General features: G+C 51.8%; 1 protein-coding gene across 4 annotated transcripts in view; it reads left to right on the top strand.

The window, feature by feature from the left end:
• MVB12B (multivesicular body subunit 12B) overlaps window positions 1-19,868 on the top strand; it is a 184,233-nt gene that overhangs the window by 119,754 nt on the left and 44,611 nt on the right. The window contains exon 8 of one of the 4 annotated variants that reach the window (XM_079112966.1): window positions 9,111-17,632. The exons of the other annotated variants lie outside the window; for them this stretch is intronic. Coding sequence (XP_078969092.1) covers window positions 9,111-9,163 — 53 coding nt within the window. The 3' untranslated portion in view covers window positions 9,164-17,632. Of the gene's footprint in view, window positions 1-9,110; window positions 17,633-19,868 lie in introns of those variants that run through there. 4 annotated transcript variants of the gene reach the window in all.

Here is a 19,868-nt window from a genome sequence, read left to right on the forward strand (position 1 = left end):
CCCAGATGCTTAGTGGCAGAGTAGTGCGTAACAGGCCCTGGAAATCCAGCCAGGCACGCCAGAACGGCTCCATCCAACAGAGGACTTTTCTTCTGCAGCTTGCAGCTCTCTTTCCAGTGCAGTGTTGGGCTGCACCTACCTTCCCCACATCCTCTGATGGCTTTCCCAGCTGTTGGCATTTGTGCAGTAAAGGGCCCCGAGTGAGATCTCTGGTTTGGCAGGAAGATCACTGCCTGCCTCTGGACGGCTGCTTCCTTGCCCAGCAGGTTTGATGAGGTGTTGTCTGGGTATGTTCAGCTGTTAGTTTAGCAATACCAAGGTAACAGCCTCAAGATACAGGGGAAGCCATTCAGAAACTTCCTGTTCCATTTATGTGAGTGGCAGTCAATGGGATTTTATCTTCCAGAGGCAATTGAGGCTCCAGCCCATAGCAGCGGGCCGCTCAGGCTGCCTCTGAGGCTGCGGGCTCCAAATTGCTCTGCTTGGTAGTGATCTGCCAGAAATACTCCACAGGACCCGCTGGCTCCATACGGCCTGCAAGCTCAGCACTGGGCAACCAGGGCGCGACTGGGAAGCCTGCCCACCCACCCACTGGCAGCCTGCCTGTGCATGGCTCTGGCTAGAAGGGAGCAGAGACCACCTTCTCACCCCCACATGAAGAGTGTCTGGTGCCAAGTGGCACATCTCAGTTTGTATTGCAAAGTTAGGGTTTGCAGTGGTTTAGTCCAAAGACCGTTAAGGCAGAGTGTGCCCTGGGTCCTAGCCCTGGCTGGCACCTTGACGGCTGGAGTTTTCCTGATGATGAAGCAAATTGTCAAGCTCTTCTTCCAGAGTGACCCTTGCATATGTTCATTGCGTGCTCCAGGCACTGAGCCTTTGATGCACGCCTATTAGACACCGTGTTCCTCCCGAGGACCTCTGGTTAGTACTCCATACTTTGTGGTCCCTTCCTAGGAAAAGTAGATTTCAAAACAATGGAATGAGAAATTTGAAAAGCAACCCATATTTAATGTGTAGGTATGGGTTTTACTTTAAAATATTTTCTCGGTGGCATGCCTGTTAACGAACCACTTTTCCTGAACCTCGCACTGAGACAGGTCTCCCGCACCACACCTGCAAAGGCAGAGCCACTGCTGGGATTTGTTGAGGCACCAGCAGACCTGACGCTCAGCTCTGTCCCTGCAACACAAGGCGCTCGTGAAAAGTGTATGGAAGAAAGGAAAGGAGCCAGCCCAGCATCTGCCTTGCAGGGTGACCCCGGGACCCCTGGGACCGGTGATCACCCTGACTTGCCAGTTCAGCCTCCCAGGGTCTGGGGCCACACCGCCGAGCAACCCACTCTGTTTCCGAGACCCTTGCTCATTAAGCTCCCTCTGTCTCCTGCACGTTCGCATCCACTCAGCAGTTTGGGGTACTCTGTGTTCTGTCAGCCAAGTTTGTCAGCTGTTCTCCACAGTGGAGCAGATGTTTCTCTTGTCCACAGAAGAGGGGAAGGGACTTGCATGGGCCCAGTGCTGGAATCCTGAGAAGCCCATGTCCCTGCCTTGCCCTGCCCTCTTGTTCCCTAGTCAGAATGGCCACAGAAGGGACATTTGATCCACACTCTTCCTCTTCTAGAAATCTCTTCTAGAAAATGCTTACAGATATGTAAATGGATTTATCCAGAAGAATGAGCATTATTGCTTTTGAAAAACAACTCCAAAACAGGGACGGGAGGCAGATGCCCAACCATGGAAGGCCAGTCAGTGGCCTTCACTCCTCAGCTGTTCTGCAGGGGTAGTTTAGATGGTAAGGCGAACCCTGTCAAGAGGGGAGCAGGCAGCCGACTGGCCAGGCCGTCAAATGATTCCATTTAAAACATGCACGTCTGAGGGTCTGCAAAGGTCCACCTGTGGGGTTGTGGGCTTTCCCAGTCTCTCCAGTCCTGTTTCCTTCCCTCACTTCCTGGCTGTTTCTCTCTCTTCTGTAATAGTGTGTGTTGCTGTTGTAACAAGAAAAACACAGCCTGGTGTTAACGTGGCCTGGTCTCTAAGCCCCAGTGGCCCCCAGTGATCACCCAGGTTTTCTCCGAATGCTCACGAGCTGCCTGGCTTGTAACATGCTTTCAAGGTATACTGGAAAGTGCTTCCGGACCACAGATCAATACTTTTCTTGTCCCGCCTTGAGAATATAATGCTCCCATCGCCCATTCCCCTGAGGCCCTGCTCACTGAGGCTTCTCCAAGCTCCCTGGCCACTTCCACTCCCACGTCCCCCAGGCAGCTGCCCACGGAGCCGTGGCTACTCAGTCCCCAGGCTGCCTCACTGCCGGGTTTGAAGATGGCATCCATGGAGAAGGAGCTGGGAGGGGAGCGGCGCAGCGGGCTGCCTCGGGCCGTCCCTCAATGTTCTGTGGCAGCCAGCCCCAGCCTGGCCGGGCCTCTCACAGCCTGCCCTGGGACCTGCACGGCTGTGAACAGTCGAGAAAAAAGAAACCAGCCTTCAGTAGTATGTGAAAATGACCCAGAATCCAGTCAAGTTTCATTGGTGCCCCGCTGCACCCGTGCCACCAGGGCAGGGACCACGTGGCCTCCAGCCCCAGGCATGTCCGACGTGGGCCAGGCCGTGGCGCTGCTCCTCGCCATTTTTTTTCCTACTCTGAACTCCACTGGGAAAGCCCCTGTTTTCCCTGTTCTCTCTTTTGGCGAGCAGTGGCTTGCGCTTCCCAGGAATCTGCGCTGTCCCTCCTGGGGTGACCCTGTGGTCCTAGGGGTTCAGACATGCTGAGATCTGCCTCGGGGGCCCTTTGCAGGTCTCCCATCTGGCCCACCCCCAGAGGGCCTCCTCGGGACTCTCCCTGGCTCACCATTGTTCCAAGAGCTGCTGCTCCTCCTTCCTGAAAATCTTCCACCTCGGTTCCACGTACCACCCAGCCTTTCTCTCTCCTAGACATGCTCAGACGTCTGTACTCCTGGCCTCTGCCTCACCTGGTCCTGAAGGGTCTGAAGCAGGCCGAGGCAACAGAGGGAGCGGGAAGTGAGAGAACAAGAGCACACAGTGCAGGCGCAGCTGTGCCAGAGGCTGAGCTCGCTCCGAGTGGTCCCAGGCACAGTCCCGCAAAGCCATAACCCACCGGGAAGGACCCTGCCATCAGAACACGTGCTTCTGTTCAGACAGGCTTTTCCGTTTGCCCTTGTCTGCGTCACATGCCTCGTGAGCCTCCATCCCGTAGGTGCACTGTTCGTGGGGAGGGTCCTGCGAAATGCTGCAGGCAGGACGTCCCAGTGGCAGTGACCGTGAGTTTGGGGAGAACAGACGATGTGCCCTGGGGTGGGGCGGGGTGGCACCCAAGGTTGAAATGACCCTAAGGTGTCTGAAAGGCCTTGGGATGCGGGGACGGCCCTGTGCCACACCTGCCGCACACTGGTGTGCCCCTTCCCACCTGGGGCCTGTCCCTTCTGTCTGCACAGGCGCAGGCTTACTCGGCTCAAGGCCCAGGCCAGGAAGCCCCCTGACTGCCCTCTCTGTCGCCGCCATTGCAAACTGGTTTCTCTCTCTGAAGGTAGAGGTTTTTAACCAGAGAAAACTTATTTTTCTCCCTTTTAAAAAAGATGGCGTGGTAGTGTAAGACAGTAAAATCCAGCAGATTCCCACAGAAACCGGCGTGTGATAAGACCAAGGACCTCAAACGCCCACAAACCCAAGGCCCATGCAGAGCTGTCGGCCAGGCCTTGCAGAGCTGGACAGCCGGGCGCTTCTGAGTACCTGAGAGGCCTCGGCCCCTTGTGTGCCACCAGTGTGGGGCCGGCCACTAGAGAACGTGAAAACAGAGCCCAGCGAGCCAGGATGAGAGCCGCAGGGGGCCTTCCGGCCACCAGGGTGACAGCCGCAGCTGTGTGAGGTTTGTCTCTCTCTTTGCTAGAGAGTCACCTTATTGCCCCCTCAGCCCTTCCTCTTAAAAACCAGCCCCTTCCAAGACCTTTGACACCAGGAAGGTGTGAGTGTGGCCAGGTGGTGGCCAGCCTCCCTCTAGTCAGGAGGGAGAGGGGGAGGCTTCTTCTGCCAGGCAGAGACACGGACGAGCCGTGCGGCAGTGACGTTGGTCAGGAAGGCGCGCGGCAATTAAAAATAATTAATGATTTCTGAGAATCAGCCTCCTGCATGCAGTTTTAATCTAGTCCTCATTTAAATTGGAAGATGGACATTTAATTATCAGCATTGTGAAATTCGCGATTTATATATTTCATCCCATCGGATAAAACTCCTGTTCCCAGCTCTTCATCTCAGGATGAGGCGAATCCGAGTTCCTTGCTCTGAACGCTCACCTGCTGCGGACCACATAGCGCAGGCGTGTTTTCCTTTCACACGTGGTTCCATGAGCCCTGTCCCTAGGTGAGGGGAGAATCTAAAATAAACGCCAGTGCCTTCACGATCGAGGAGCCCTGTGGGATGGGACGCGGGGCTGACAACCCTGGGACCCCACAAGGGGCAGGCCACAGCTGTGGACCTTCACAGTCTCATTCTGCAGAATTTGCACCTGGTTCCGAGCTGCCTGCTGCGGGTCTCCTCTTCCTGTAGGGTGGGCATCAGCTCCTGCGAGGGAAAGAGCTGCCGTGTCCTCGTGGCTTTGCCTCTGCGTTCCCCATGTCTCTGTGGCCTTTGTTTTTGGTGATGTGTTCTTGTGGATTTCAGGCCTCTACCTCCCTTTTCTTTCTCTGCTGGGGTTTCTCAAAGCCACTGGGGCTTGTGGGTGGGGTGGATGCTGGGGAGGGTGGCGAGGGTCCCGGCGAGGGACATCGGTTTGGCTGAGCCACAGTTCGTCGCGTGTGGAGAAATTCCTGAACAGAGTGAAGAACCCTCTGATCGTGGTGCTCATGTCAACGAGGAGAAAAGTCACCGTAAAGGCACGTGAATCTCTATCACCACCTGTAACAGCCGTTGCTTCCCTTGTCTATCCATCTGCCCAGTCTGACTGACAACGAAATCGAGTATAAAGAAAAATACAGTAAGGACAAGAAGAAGCGCGTGGGAGTGGAGGGGCTCGGTCGCAGGCGCGCCTGTGCGTCCTGATGTAAAGGTGCGGCTGACAGGTGGCCAGGTTTGCTCTGCACACAGCCATGTGTGCGCTGTCAGGCGTACGCACGCTGCCTTGTTTCGATTGATGAATTGCCTGCTTTCTTGATTAAACCTTCCGTCACTTAAGAAACAAAAAGCCTGTGTTTAGATGGCAGAGTGGGACATGTCAAAAAAATCTGTCTCCTTTACCTTTGTGCAGATGTTGGGCACAGACTGTAACATGTATTATTAAAATGAATGTGGCATTTACTGTGCATTATTCCTTTCCTGGGAGAAAGGACTGTAAATTATATGCTAATAATAAGCTTTAACCCTTTCGAAATGCAAAAGATTTAAGAGTGCAAATATTCATGTAGGCCCAGCTAATTGGATGTGCTTTCATACACCCTCCACGGTGGCGGTGTCACCAAGTTAATGAACGACGCGCACCGGCCGCCGTGCGGGCACTCAAGAGCCCTCGCCTCGCAGGCTCGCTGCCGCCAGCGCCTCCACGGGATGTCACAGGGACAGGCCCCAAGGCCCTGTGTGGAGCTGGCCAACTGACCACAGCAGTCCCACGGACCCCCGGCGTTTCTGCTCTGGCCAGGCTGGCCTGCTGGGTCTGGCTGTCCGCCTCCACCAGGCTTTCCCAGCCTCAGTCCAGGCACCAGGGGCAGAACTGCCCCTCACAGCTCAGCCGGGCCTTTGCTCCTGGGGTCAAAGCCTCGTGACCCCACGCCCTGGCCCATGGCCTGCCTGGCGACCTCCATGACCTGTGACCCCTCCCCCTGCGTCCCACGGGTCATCCTCACCTGTGTCTCTGTGCGTCTGTGTCAGCCACCACAGCTGCTCAGTGTCTCTGCCCCTCCACAGGCACCCCAATGCCCCTGGAGCTGCTGCCCCTTCCTGGTTCACCCCACACTGTGAGCACATGGAGCCAGTCAGACCCACTGAGAGGGCACGGAGGCAGCCTCCATCCTTTTGAATTGAGGAGGATGTAAATGAACAAGGGCAAGAAAAAAGCAAGACCATTCATTTCCTCATCCATTCATCAGACACTGAGAGCAGCTGTGTGCCAGGCTCTGTGCTTCTGAGCTAAACAGAAAGCCTGTTGAAAGGGGCTGTCATGTGACTGATGGGATACTTGGGGTCAGAAGCACAGATTCCACATCTTGGCCCTAACACATTCTGGCCACCACACAGAGCTACTGTGAGCAGCTGCCTAGGTTGTGCACTGCACACCATGTGTGAATGATGGCCCGTAGAGCCATGTATCATGCTACCGTGAAGAAGTCACACTACTTATTCACACCTATAAAAGAACGCAGTGACAACCTGGTGCCTTCCCTGGACTGTTGTGAGGTATGTAGGAACACTTTGTAAGCCAGGAAGCAGTGCAGCGACGTCACTTCTCTCCGTATTCACCTCCCCTGCAGGGGTGCAGTTCACATAGGAACCCACAGATTGGTTGAGAATTGTCGCTTGGGCACCCTGGCTTGTGCCCAGCGTGGTCTTCTTCTTAGCCTCGCGCTTCCTTACATAATTTTGAATGTAAGATCCCTTCTCTGAGTGCCCAGGGAAAGTTCCTCAATCCAGGGAAACGTGCAATGGAAGGCTCTCCTCGGGGCTCGGCGCGCCCGAAGCCGAGACGTCTGCACACGTCACTTAGGAGCGGGCCTTTTCAGCAGCCCACGAGCCCCTTCTCGGGAGGTGACGCAGCGGTGGTCTGGGCAGGAAGGAGGGAGTGCCTGGCAGAGCGTGCCGGCCCCTCTGTGAGCTGTCCCGAGGCGCTGCTGCTGGGGCACCAGGGGAGGAGAGCCAGGCTTTCAGCTCCCTCACCGTGTCCTTAGGTGGCGGATGCCGATGCGCTGTGCTGTTTACAAGGGGCCGCCCTCCCGCTGAGCTTCCTTCTGGGTTTGGCCTCTGAGCATGGCAGAGCCGAGGCGTCCTCGGCTTCAGGAACCACATCCCCTTCTTAAGCCGTGGGCCAGGCGCCCAGGGGTGTAGGACGTGCCTTGGCAGGAGCCAGATTAGCTGGTGGGGCCCTGGTTCTCCCACTGAGAAGCCGAGTGAAGTCAGGGGTCTGCACTCCCCCCTCCGCCCAGCCATCGCAGTTCCGCAGACACTGAAGGGAAAACTCCTCTGTGTGGGTCCCCGTGCCCAGGGCAGGGGTAGCCCCGCCTCCCAGGCTGGCGGGTGGGAGATGGCTTGGTGGCTCACGGCTTGAGGCAGCCCAGGCGTGGCCCAGCCTCCACAGGCGTTGATGGGACGGCCCTGAGCCCTGAGCAGCTGGAGAAGGAAGCGCCCATGAGCCCTCTCTCTCCTGTGTGCGCACATGCGGGTCTAGTTTCCCAGCAGGAATACGCCCCGTTCCCTCCCTGGTAGGTGACATGACCAGAGACCTGTGGCGTCTACACAGGGAGACGCTTAGTCCCAGCTCTTCATCCGCTCTTAGCCCTTCTTCAGAGGTTTGCTCTGGAGGGATGACGTCCTTTGGTTTGCCTGGGGCAGCTTGTGTCAAATTAGCCTTCTGTTTCTTTGTCTTTCTCACAATAATAAACTGTGGGCTGAGAGGGGAGATGACATAATTAAGGCAACTTCTTTCATTTGAACACATTTAGGGAGCTGAAGTTGGTTTTACTTTATTACAATGGATTGAATTAATTGAATGAATTTATTTACTAACGCCTGGCCCTCCTCCCGCCCTGGCCGTGTACGAGCTGGATACACACGATCCATGCATTTTGTCGTTAGTCCCAATGCACCGTCCCAACACGTCTTGGGTGAGAAGACCCTTTGCAGGTGGAAGGAGGTCCTGAGAGGCTATGGCTGCCCGCGTCACAGCGCGGGGCTGAGCCAGGTGCATTGTCTGACCCCAGGCCCTACGCTCCAGACCACACGGCCCAGGTGTCCATCTAGGCGAGTGAGGCTCTTCCCCCACACCACGCTGAAAGTGGGAAAGGACGCGGGCCTGCTTGCTGCCTTGGGTCTCCAGGTTGTCTGACATCTCAGGGGACTCAGGACCATTGTCTCTGGGATCTCCTTGGAGTGAGGCCTGGGCACAGGGCTGGCAAGGCTCCCAGGTGCGGCAGGCGTGGCGGACAGCAGGCGCGGGGCGCACGGGCCTCCTGGCCTCTGTGGCCTCAGGCAGGCGGGCAGCATTTCTGTGCCTCGGTCTCCTCATCTGTGAAGTGACGTGTGGTGGCTGAGAGCTGTGCCGGGGCCATGGCAAGGGCTGGAGGCACGTCCCCGTGATTGTCACCGTTCTGCAGCCCCTCCCCCACACCTTCTTGGAGCCCTATCACCAGGAAAGGGGTCCTGCCGCCCCACAGGATGGTGGTAGACCAGCCTTGCTGTCGTAGATCTCTGGGCACTGGATGACCCCTTGCCATAGTCTTCTCTAAGCCCTCCAGTGGTGATGGGTGCCCAAGGCCAGTGTGTCACTTACTGGGACTGAACCGCTGGTGGCCCTCTCCCCCGCTGCAGCTCTGCTGTCCAGGCACCCCACAAGCAGGGCTCCCTTTGAGCCCGCTGTCACCCGGGTGCCGCCCTACCACCCTGCTTTGAAGCCGCAGTCTCCAGGTTGGCCTCCCGAGAGCCTCTGCTGAAGCCGAGCCCAGGGCACTGGGGCCATCCCAGGCTAGGGCGCACCTGCTGGCTCTCGGGAATGGCCCCAGCTGTGACCCCCTGGTCCAGCCTTGGAGTGCCTGGCCTGACCTCCAGGAACGGACCAGGGCCTGAGGGCCCCGCAGGGTGGAGACGTGGCGCTGGCAGGCCCTGGGGAGGAGCTGGGAGGAGCTGGGCGGCGCCCGAGGCGGAGGTGAGAGCCGGTCCCTCAATGCGAGCCAAGCCGCCCTGCCATGTCCCAGCAGTGCACTTAACAGCTGGCAGGACAGAGGGGGTTGGGTCCGTTCAGAACAGGGAAGCCACCTCTCCTGCGTGGACAGAGTGCCAGTCCACCCCTTGTCCCTCATTGTTCGTGGTGTCCTGAATGCCAGATGCTCTCTTCAGTGGTGGTCATCGACGATCCTAAACCTATTTATGTTTTATTTTAAAACTAAATCCTCCATTCTCCAGCCTGGAGTTGGAATGGAATTACTTATCCCGAGTCCCAGAGAGCACACTGCTGAAGCTCAGGGTTGTCTCAGGGTCGTGCGAGATGATGAGTGATGCAGAAGCCCCTCGAGGTGAGACCCCCACCGTCCAGAGTGCTTTCTCATGCCTGGCTTGTTTTACGGCACCAGTGGACAGTGATCCACCCACGAGGCAGCACCTATAACTTTGAGTGAGAGTGAAACTTGCCTCGTCGGCCCTGGGCACTGCTCCTGGTGACACGCTTAGGAGTCCTTAATCGCTTGCTACCCAAAGGCAATAAGTGCGCACATCTTTGTGTCCCTTGCCTCACATTTACCTGAAATACACCCTGCACTCGCAGAGTGCCCCTTCACCATGTGAGAAGGTGCCTGGGCTCCTGAACTGCAGCCCCCACGCAGGCTCATGCTGCCAAAGGTGCCTGTGCCTTTTATAGGCCCGAGACAGTGTCTCTGGCCAGTGAGCCTTTTGGTCACGAGCTTGGCTTCCCTTTTCTGATAAAGAAGCCCCATCTTGGCCAGAGTTCAGGGTTCAGTCAGGGAGCGTGGGATGATTCCCATTCACCAGTGTGTGCCTGATGCCCAGCCCGGGGCCTGGCATGCAGGAGGTGCTCAGTGTCTGTTGTTGGACTGATTCTGGGGAGGAGCTGGTCTTGGTCCGAACCCTGTCTCGTCTGTGCCCTTTTCTGCTGCACAGCTGCAGACGGCTTACTGAAGACAGTTCAGCACCGCGGGGACACTCCAGAAGTGGCCGCTACTGTATCCACCAGCAAAGTGCTTCTTTCTCCCACATCACCTAAGAACGTGATCAGCCAGGGACAGCCCGTCTGAGGGTGCTGCACAGGCTGGGGACCCCGTCCTAAGTCAGAAATCCGTAACTGCTTGAGACACTTGTCTGCGACAGGCTGAAATGATTTTAAAGGAGAAGGTCTGCCAAGGGTTAAGCTGGCCTCCACTTCCCTTTCCCTTTTCACCACATCAGCTGGGGATTGAGCAGGAGTCCTGGCGGAGCTCGACCCTCCCTGACTTTTCTTCTCTCCCTTTGCTTCTTGTCCTGTTCTCTCGGGTTTGTGGTTGCTTCTTGCCACCTCTCCCTAGACCCTCTAGCAAATGAAAATCACAGCAACAAAAGGTCCCTTTCCTTGCTGCAGTGTGGTGCATGGCCAGCACATCCTGCCACAGACCCGTCCCTGAGCTGAGCGCTCGGCCAGGCCAGCAGCCCTCCAGGCTCCAGGCCACAAGGGCACACCCGCCGCGGGTTCAGGAGTAGACTGAGCATCTTCCCCAGAGGACCTGTCTTAGGGAGCTGCCACTGTGAAGTGGGAGGCTATCGATGCTGAGGGATTGCTCATTTCTTCAGGCTACATTTTTTCAAAAAGATATTGTACCTTTTATTTGGATTTAATGAGGACAGACATTTTAATCAGAGGTTAGTCATTTATTTTTGCAAACGATTGTTTTGATTCATCATTTTTGCAGATAATTAAATGGTTCAGTTGGCACAGTGTGTCTACTTTATTAAAACAGGTAATTTTGGGGGGAAAAAGAGATGCTATTTTTTGGATCACTGCACAAGAATTGCTTTTATCTTCATCTTTGAGCATAGTTTCCAGTTGTTTTGCAGAAGGCCCCCATGGCGGGCCTTTGGTGTCTGATCTGGCCTGGGGGCCTTGCCCTTCCCTGCCTGGGTCGCTGGCCGCTCCGCCCTTTGAAAGGCGAACTGCGGATCAAATTCTGCGCCTTTACCTTTGCAGCTCAGGTCTTAATTGGATGGTGAAGAGCCTACAAGTTATGAACTTTGCAGAGCCGCAGTTCTGTGCTAAAAACAGACTAATTGTAGCCCTCGCTGTGGGTGGAGTTTAAAAGTCAATTACTGCTTGTCCTATTATAATTTACACACCGAGGATTTGAAAAAGTCTGTCACTTCGTATAAAAATGAAAAGGTTACGTGTGCCGCTGGAGTACACCTATGACTTCCCATTTGTAAGTGCTTTGCTACACGTGTTTGTGTGCGTGCAACTGGTGCTGCGGAGCCTGGGACCGGCCGCGTTTCCCGGCAAGATTCCTTGGGAAGAAGACCTTGCAGCTTCGGTCCTTCAGATCCATAATGGCTTCGAGTACAGTCCTTTGTCTGGCAGCCTGGCCCCCCTTGGGTGCCTGCAGAGCCAAGGAGCGCCCCACTTAGGGCTCAGGAGCCGGGAAGGGAATATGGCTCTTCAGGGGTCAATTTTTTAAAAGCAAATTGCTCACGACATTCGCTTTCTTTGATTTTTCTATGTTTGTGTCCCGAATCAGTTAATCCACTCATTAAAAGGATTTATTTTAGATGGACCAATTAAAACTTTGGAGGCTAATTTTTTGCTGAGCTGGGCAGACCTCTGAAAGCACAATTTATAACACGGCTTCTGCCCTTTTCCACGGAAAACTGTCTTAGAACGCTGGAAACTCGCTGCTCGGAGGAGCACAGAAATTGCTGTTCTTTGTCCTCCCACTCGCTCGGGCGAGCTGCTCTGAGCCTCCCCGTTGCTGTTGGGTGAACCCGCAGGTCTGGCAAGTCCAGCCAGCCCGACCCAGGAGCCTCACGCTGTTGTTTGTTTGCTTGCAGAAACCCTGTAGTTTAATTTTTTTAATAGGAAGCTGCTGTGTAGTTTGGATATTTAAACAGTTATTAACCGAATGACAATTAACAGATTGCATAGACAGATTTTCTTTTGAAAACCTCTGAAATTGAGTACAGTTTGCAAAACTATCGCGGCATAGTAATGACAATGAATTTTGATTTCCCGGAACTGATATTAGACTCCTTATTAAACTATGTGCATCTGCTTTTAATTTACTCCAAATAATTGGAAAATGCAATGAAGCTTTCCAATTAAAGCACGGCTTTATGCTGTTTAATAATACCCCCATAATATTATAGCTTATGAAGTGACAGGTGAGTTGGTGTATGAATAAAACATAAAGGCAGCAATAAGGGACAGAAAACCGGAGACAGTTGTGGGGATTTTAAATGCTGGATGTAATTTGCATATATTAATCTCTTCTTTTCAGCCTTATCAGGCGTTCTTCAGTATTTGAAGTTAAAATAGCGTTGACAGGCGGGAGTGCGCGTAGTTTTTTCAAGGATTTATTACTTGTATAATTTCTGATCTTTAATAAGCAGATATGACTGATCCTCCTAGTTCTATAGAAATCGGTTAATTGTTCCAGATGGCGTGTACTGATTATGCAAAATTACTTTTCACACCATTTTTTTTGTGATGGAGTTTGGAGTAAAATTAAATTTTTTATAGCCTTCTTATCATGCTGTTTTACAGTGGTTTTTCCACAGAAGTTGAATTTAATCTACTATATTACATTGACCAGCACAGTTATTCTAATGTAGCATTTTGTGATTTGACAAAGAATAATAGAACACATTGCTCATTGTTCATTACTGTGTCCCTAATAAAAAGGAGCTCCTGTGTATAGCACATAGGCTGTTATTTATGAAGAATGCCTGATTCGTACAGTTAAAAATGCAAAATTATATCATGAAGTGGTTCCTTTTGAGGAAAGAATATCTAGAAAGAGCAAATAGAAATGGGCTTGTCACTGCCGATTTTACACGCTGAAGGAGGAGTCGCCTTCAATGACCAGGGTGTTGAAGCTGTGTTACTTTCTTCTTTGAAGGAAGAAAAAGACCTCGATAATCTCGCTCTATTAAAAGAGGTGTCACGGATCACCTCCCCTAGCTGTGCCTAATCCCGGAAGTCTTTCCTAATTGAATAGCTGTATGAAAGGTGGTCACACTTTGGTATAAAGTACTAGGGAGAAAAGTCTAAAAACTTCAGTGACCACTGGTCTCTGATATTGTCCAAGTGTCAGTTTATTGCCAGGCACCTCATGCTTGTCGAACCTGCGCCCAGACTGTGCGTGACCCCCTGTGACATCAGGTTGACCCACCCTTGTGCAGCCCCTCGGTGCACCTTCTCTGTCCACTCAGTGGCAGTGGGATCCTGAGTCCTTGGCAGACTCCCCCAGGACAGGACTGAGGCTGCAACTGCTGCACAGAGGACTGGATGCAGCCCGGCCCCTTGGAGGGGAAGTCCTCCAGAGCAGCAGCTTGATGGGGGAGGCGGAAGAGTTCTCTCGTGCGTCTAAACTCCCATTGGGTTGGGGCTGAGGACGTAGCTCAGTGGCAGAGCACTTGCCTAGCATACATGAAGCTGGGCTTTGACCCCTAGCATTGCAACCATTTGGACACATGGCATTTTAAATACAGCAGAAAACTATACAGAAAAATGCTCCTGTATATGATCTGAAGTTGGACTGGTTTTCAAGAGACTCCGTGTGCCCACACATTAAGACTCACCAGGATTCTCACTGACTCGGGATACAGAGCAGAGCCCCATATGCCGACAGACACATCTCTATGCGGCCCAGCTCCTGCTCCCAGTAGCTCCCATCCTGCCCCCAGCCATTCTGCAGACCCTGAGAACGCCTCCTTGTTTGAACAGTATTGAGGAGGATTTGGGTCTGTTTAAGGAGTCCAAATCCCCTTGGCCCCAGGAGAGTCAGATTTTTTTTTTTTTTTAACATATTCTTCCACCAGCAGCACTGACTGCTCTTCATACAGGGGACCCCAGAGTGAAAATAGGACTCCGTTGACACCTCCAAGGCAGGCTCTGGGGAACAAAGACAAGCAGAAGGCCACAGACCTTGCAGCTTAGAGCACCTGCTGTCCTGTCCGCTGGGCAGGGGTGCAGTGCAGGGCGGGCTCCCTGCTGACAGGGCGTCAGGTGCCCAGATGTGTCCACTGGCTATGTTGCATGCCCTGAACCATATTGAGCTGCACTGTCTGCGGAGTTGTGGTTAAATGCCACTGTACTGCCTGGTCAGGTCAGGAGGAGGCTCAGTGGTGAGGCAGAGTGTACTCGGCTGCCATGGTACTAGGATGACTAAGAGACCAGGCTGGCGCGCTCCAGGGTGCCACGCCAGCAGAATTCTGCCTTCGCCTGCCGGGCCGCTCCGGAACTCAGAACTTGCGCGTATACTCCTGTCAACTCCAAGTGTATTTTTGTGAAAAGGAAAACTATGTGGGAAGAAGGATACATAAATCAGATGTGATTAAAAATATTTGTTCTAATGCAGTGATAATTTGGTAGTAATGCTTTCATCAGGGTAGCTTAAGGCTGCATTAAGTGGACAGACTTTATATGGCTTCTCTAATTTTAATCTTCAAAATGCTATCTAATGTCTCATTAAGACTTGCATATAATGTATCTTAAGTACAGTCATTAAATATAGTTTAGGGAGATTTATGTTCAGATGTTGCTTAAAGATATTTTAATAGGCCCATTTGCCCTGATGATATTAATGAGCTCTTAATCCAGATGAAGCTTCTCAAACTAGTGGTAAAGACTCCCAGCCCGAGGACAACAACTCGGAACTGGTGCCTGTTTGGACAAGTGCCCGGAGGTTAGTCCTGGGTCAACCTGAGTGACTCCCTGAAGCCTGGAGTTTCTGGAAAGTGCCGTCCATGACTTGGTCTACCCACTGACCCCCACGGACTCCATTCTTCCTGCTGCCTGAGAAGAGTGCCCCGAGCTCACAAGGCCATGTGCTGACTTGGCCAGCCCTTCCCTCTCCAAGGTCGTTTGAGGGGTGGCGGTGTCACCGGGGCCTGTGTGGGGTTAAGGAGGCTGTTCTGGCTCTGTGAGGGAGCATCTGCCAGGTCAGGGTGTGTGGCTGGCATCCTACGTGAGCAGCCCCGGCCAACTTGAGCACCCTGGGAAAGGTCACGTGGGTGTGCTTGCACCCTCCAGGCGCTGGCGTGGCCGAAATGTACAGAATGAAGTCGTAGTCGTGCTAATTCAAAATCGGAAAGGGAAAAAGCCTGCAGGAGTCTGTCCGGTGTGCACGTGCCCAGTGGTTCCCAGGCCCCACTTTTAGATGATTAGCAAAAAATCTCTGAGCTGGTATTTCCCATTCTTTCAGAGAAATATTGAAAAGCACATTTTTCTTTTTGGTTTCAGTTATTTTTTTGGGGGGGAGAACCTATGAGTTCAGACTTTTCTAATTACTAAATTGGTTTGTTATAAGAAGATAATAGCAAATTTCTTCTCTTGGTAATTGGACGTTTCTTCCCTGTAGGCTAATGCCGGCGCGGCCCCTGCATGCACAATAAGTTGTGCGTTTGAAAAGCCATAACTAGCTAATAACAGCCACAGTGTCATCAGAGAGTAATGGTGTGCTGATTAGCATAATTAATGACAAATGGTGGTGCAGAATTGGTGGATTGGTTTAGCGGATGATGAATGCGGCGAGGCCCGGGCCGGGCTGCCAACTCGGCCGCGCTGGCTGTCAGCCCTTCTGTTCTCGCCGAGGCAGCCCTCATTAGTCACGATGGGAGGTGCCAGTTTGTGTTCTGTTTGGAGCACAGAAAACTTAATAATGCAAGCGGATGTGGCTTTCCCTTTCTCCTCTGTATTTACTCACAAAAATCTCTCCTCCCTTGTTCCCACTGTGGCCGGAGCATTAAAATGCAGCTCTTTCCAGATCCCTCGAGCTGCCCAAGAGGGGAACTGCCGGCACGGAGGAGAGGGTGCTCCTGTGACCCCGGGAGCCTGCTCCTGCACGACTTCTGTCTGTCTGTGTATTTATAAGGGAGAGACGAACTCAGTAAGCTCCACATTCTGTCCTGGAATAAGACGAGCACATTTATCTTGGACTTGATTAATCAGACCTAATTTGCATTCGCAAATGAGACTGATAAAAATGGATTTACCTTTTAACCTTTAGAGGGGGAAAAGTATTTCTCTGCAAGATTTCTGGAGCTACCGTTCCTTAACCGATAAGAAGCAACTCTTTTATCAATAAAGATGAAAATCCTTAATTTGCATTAGTGAATGAGACTAATTATTATATAGTTAATTAGCATCTGGAAATGAGGATTATCTTAATTACAAAGCACAATTTCCCTAATAGCTACAAAACTGTAAGTTTGATCCGTGTGGAAATTGGTAACTATTATTATGTAATTAGTGATAACATTAATAGTACAGAATATTTAGACATAATTTGCATATGCAAATGTGATTTACCTGAGCCAAACAAGTGGATCATTATTGATTAGAGCATGGACGTTCTAGGTAGCTGAATGGTACCTATATGCTAGATGCCTAAAGTAGTGGTGAGGTTGGCAAGCACCCTCTGCACCTTGGTGGTTGGATGGACTTTGCTAAGGAGACACGTGGAGATTCAGGCCTGAATCTTGTTCACCTGGCCCTTAAGATTCCTCCCTTCAGAGCTGATTCTTTGTCTTGGTCTTCCCTGACCCTCGTGGCTTTCCCATCCCAAGCTGGTGGTGGTTTCCCTAAGGACATGGACAGAGGGCAATTTTAGAGTGCACAGAGATGGCCTTTTTAATCTCTTATTTATAATAACACACAATGGACATCATTGTTCAGAATAAGAGTGAGTATATTAATCAGTCTTTGCTGGGACGTGCTACAATATCAAACAGTCCCCCAAATTGCAGCAACTTACAATACCCCCATGTTGTATGTCACTCAATTACAAGTTGGTGACTGTGGGTTGGCTGAGACCCCACTCCTTGTGTCTTCTCACTTGGGGGCCCAGGCTGATGGAGCAGCCCCTAACTGTGATGAGTTGCTCTCAACATGGAGGGAAAGGGCAGGTAACATGGAAGAGCAGGGATTGACTCTCGGGTCCAACCAGCTGCAGGCTTTCCTGGAGTCAGGGCCTGGGATTTGGGAAGGTGCTCCTTTGCTGGGTGGGTGGCACTGCACTCCAGGGTTAAAGGCCTGTTTTGATCAGACTTGAGACCTTCAAGTTCTAGCCCATTTTGACCTTCCAAACTTGAGAAGGTGGCTTCCTTCCTCTGGAATTCAGTTTTCCTAGCAGCACACGCAGCTCTTGGACCAGGTGGTGCTTCTTGTCTCTGTCCTGCCTCTGCCCCTCAGCACCCTCGTTGAGAGCCAGGCACCTGCAGGAGCTGAAACAGAGGTGCTTTAGGAGTTCTGCCTCAGGGCTGGTGGCCCAAGGTGCCAACTAGAGTGACCTGCCTGTCATTTCCTGTGAAAGCCTAATAAAGTCTGTTGCTGGATAAAACAGCTCATTGATAGATTTTCATTCTTTTCTTTCTTTTTTTAAAAATCAAAACCAGATGCAAACCTTTTCTTTTTTGAATTATAAAAGCAGCATGTTCATTGTAGGAAATTAGAAAATGCATAAGAGCATGAGGAAAAAAATAAACACCACTCGTAATCTCATTACCAGGGAAACAGTATGTAAGGGTCTCTCCTTTCTCAACATTTTTCCTAGACCATATATTTACATGCAGAAGTATATTCCTAATTGTTCATTCTGGGATTTTTTTAAAAGTCCAATTTATTCAGGTGTAATTGACATACACATCAATAAAATCTGAATATGTAATGACAAACCCCACTATTATGTATAATTATAAAACAACAGTACAATAAATAGATAAATCACCTCTTTTTTTTTGGGGGGGGGGGTGCTGGGGATTGAACCCAGGGCCTTGTGCTTGCCAGGCAAGCTCTCTACCAGCCCTAAATTACCTTTTTATAAGCATAGTTGAATGAATTCTAAAGAACGTCAAACTATGACAGCCACCTCTGGAAGCAAGGCCTGGAATGTCCCCAACACCCCCAGAAGTTCACTAACACCCACTCCCCGGTGTTTTAGGGCCCCTCAGCCCAACCCTGGCAACCCACCCGAACCATGGCATGAACAAGGTCATTGGGCGAGACTTGGTCTATGGCTCAGCCCGTGCTGTGAGACCCTGCGCAGTTGCCTGTGCTGGTGGCTGGCTCCTTTTCCTTGCTGAGCCTCTCCTGTCTTGAGATGTGTTGTGCACCTAGCCCCTCATCATGGACTCAGTCCTCCCCGGGTGCTGTGCACGGTTGCACTGTCCTCATGGGGACAGCGTGCTCTGTCCCTGGTCTGCTATGTCTTCACCTCTAAGAGGAACAGCTGACCCTGCCACAACGCAGCCTCACCCGCACCTGTCCACTTGCCCGTGGATTTTTTGAAAGATTTGTAACAATTTGGACAAACCCATAGTTGAACCTCATGGCCCAGAACTACAGAAATCAATTAAGGAAACAATGTCATGACGGCATGAAATGCTGGTGGTAATGGCCTGTTTTATCATTTACTACTTAAAATAGATGCAAATCTATAAAAAGGCAAAACTCCAAACTTGTGCACAGGGACACACACGGTGTGGAGGGTCTGGGAACAAAGGCAGAGATCCCCACTGTGGAGGGTGGCACAAGGTCACCTGCACCTTTGGGGAGGTCCTTGGGGTCAGGTGTTTCTGAAGACTTCCGGTGAGGACAACCCGCCCCCCGCAGGGCTGGATCGCCCGCCTGACACCCCGAAAGGTACTTTCACTAACCGGCTGGGGCCGTCTGAACCCCCACGATTTGAAAGGGGGGTTTCTGTGGTGGGTCTCACCTCCCCAAGGGGCTGCGCTGCAGCCTCCTCCTCCTCTGCTCTGCAGCCTCCGTGCCGCCTACCCAGCCGCGAGGCCCTTGCCACCCACTCCGCTTCGTCCTGCGGCTTCGCTTTTCCATCGGGTTTTGTGTCTTTGCCGTCACGTTGTAGAACCTTCTCTACCTCACAGTACGTTCTGGTACCTTCTTCCGTTTAAACATTTACGTCTCCTTTCACCTGCAATTTTGTTGTATGACACAAGGGTCTACATTTCCTATTATTATTGTAATTATTATTTGGTAACAGGAATGTAACCACTGAGCCACATCCCCAGTCCCATTTTGTATTTTATTTAGAGACAGGGTCTCACTGAGTTGCTTAGAGCCTCACCAAGTTGCTGAGGCTGGCTTTGAACCTGCAATCCTCCTGCCCCAGCCTCCCGAGACGCTGGGATTACAGATGTGCACCACTGCAGCCCCCCGCTCCCCCAGTTATTGATCATCCTGTCAGCGGCACTTATTACAGCCCCTCCCTGCCCTCCCTCTCTCTTTCCTATTCTTTTTCTTTCTCACTCACTTGAAAAGCAATCTTATCATAAGCTCTTACTGTCTACCATGATGTGTTTTGTGGCCTGTGTTCTCTGTTCCATTGACTTGACCGCATATTTTAATGGAGATCACACTTTTAATTATTATATGTTTAAATTCTTATCTTACTATTTTTTGTAGTTGTTTTTCCAAAATGTCCCTAATAGTTCTAGCTCAATTTTCTTAATTACCCAGTTGAAATTTAGAATCTCTTGAATTTCCAAAGAAAATACTTTTAAGATTTTGACTGGGGTGGGGGTTGGGGGATACTGAAGTTATAAATTAATTTAGAAAGAATGGTCATCTTTAAAATACTTGATCTTTCCAGAAATATATTGTGGTTCTCCATTTATCCCAATGCCTTTTTATATGATCTAGTAAAGTATCTCAGTTTTTCTTTTTTGGGGGTGGGGGGATACTGATCGGCCCAGAGCCTTAACCGCCAAGCTGCGTTCCCAGAGCTGCTGGGATTACAGGCCTGGCCTCTGCACCCAGCCGCAGTTTCCCACCTCCTTCCTGGGTTCTAATCCCAGCTGTGCCTCTGCCCGTCAGGCTGTGACTGGTTGCGCATAGTGTGGATTTTAAACACTGGTGGTTTTGAGTGCTACTCTGTAACTGGCCCCCTCTCAGTGCGCTTTCATTTCCAGTAGCTTCCAAACTGCCTTACCTGGGTTTTCTTGTTAGACTAC

This window comes from Sciurus vulgaris, assembly GCF_902686455.1.
Source record: "Sciurus vulgaris genome assembly, chromosome: 15".
NCBI classification, from domain to species: domain Eukaryota; kingdom Metazoa; phylum Chordata; class Mammalia; order Rodentia; family Sciuridae; genus Sciurus; species Sciurus vulgaris.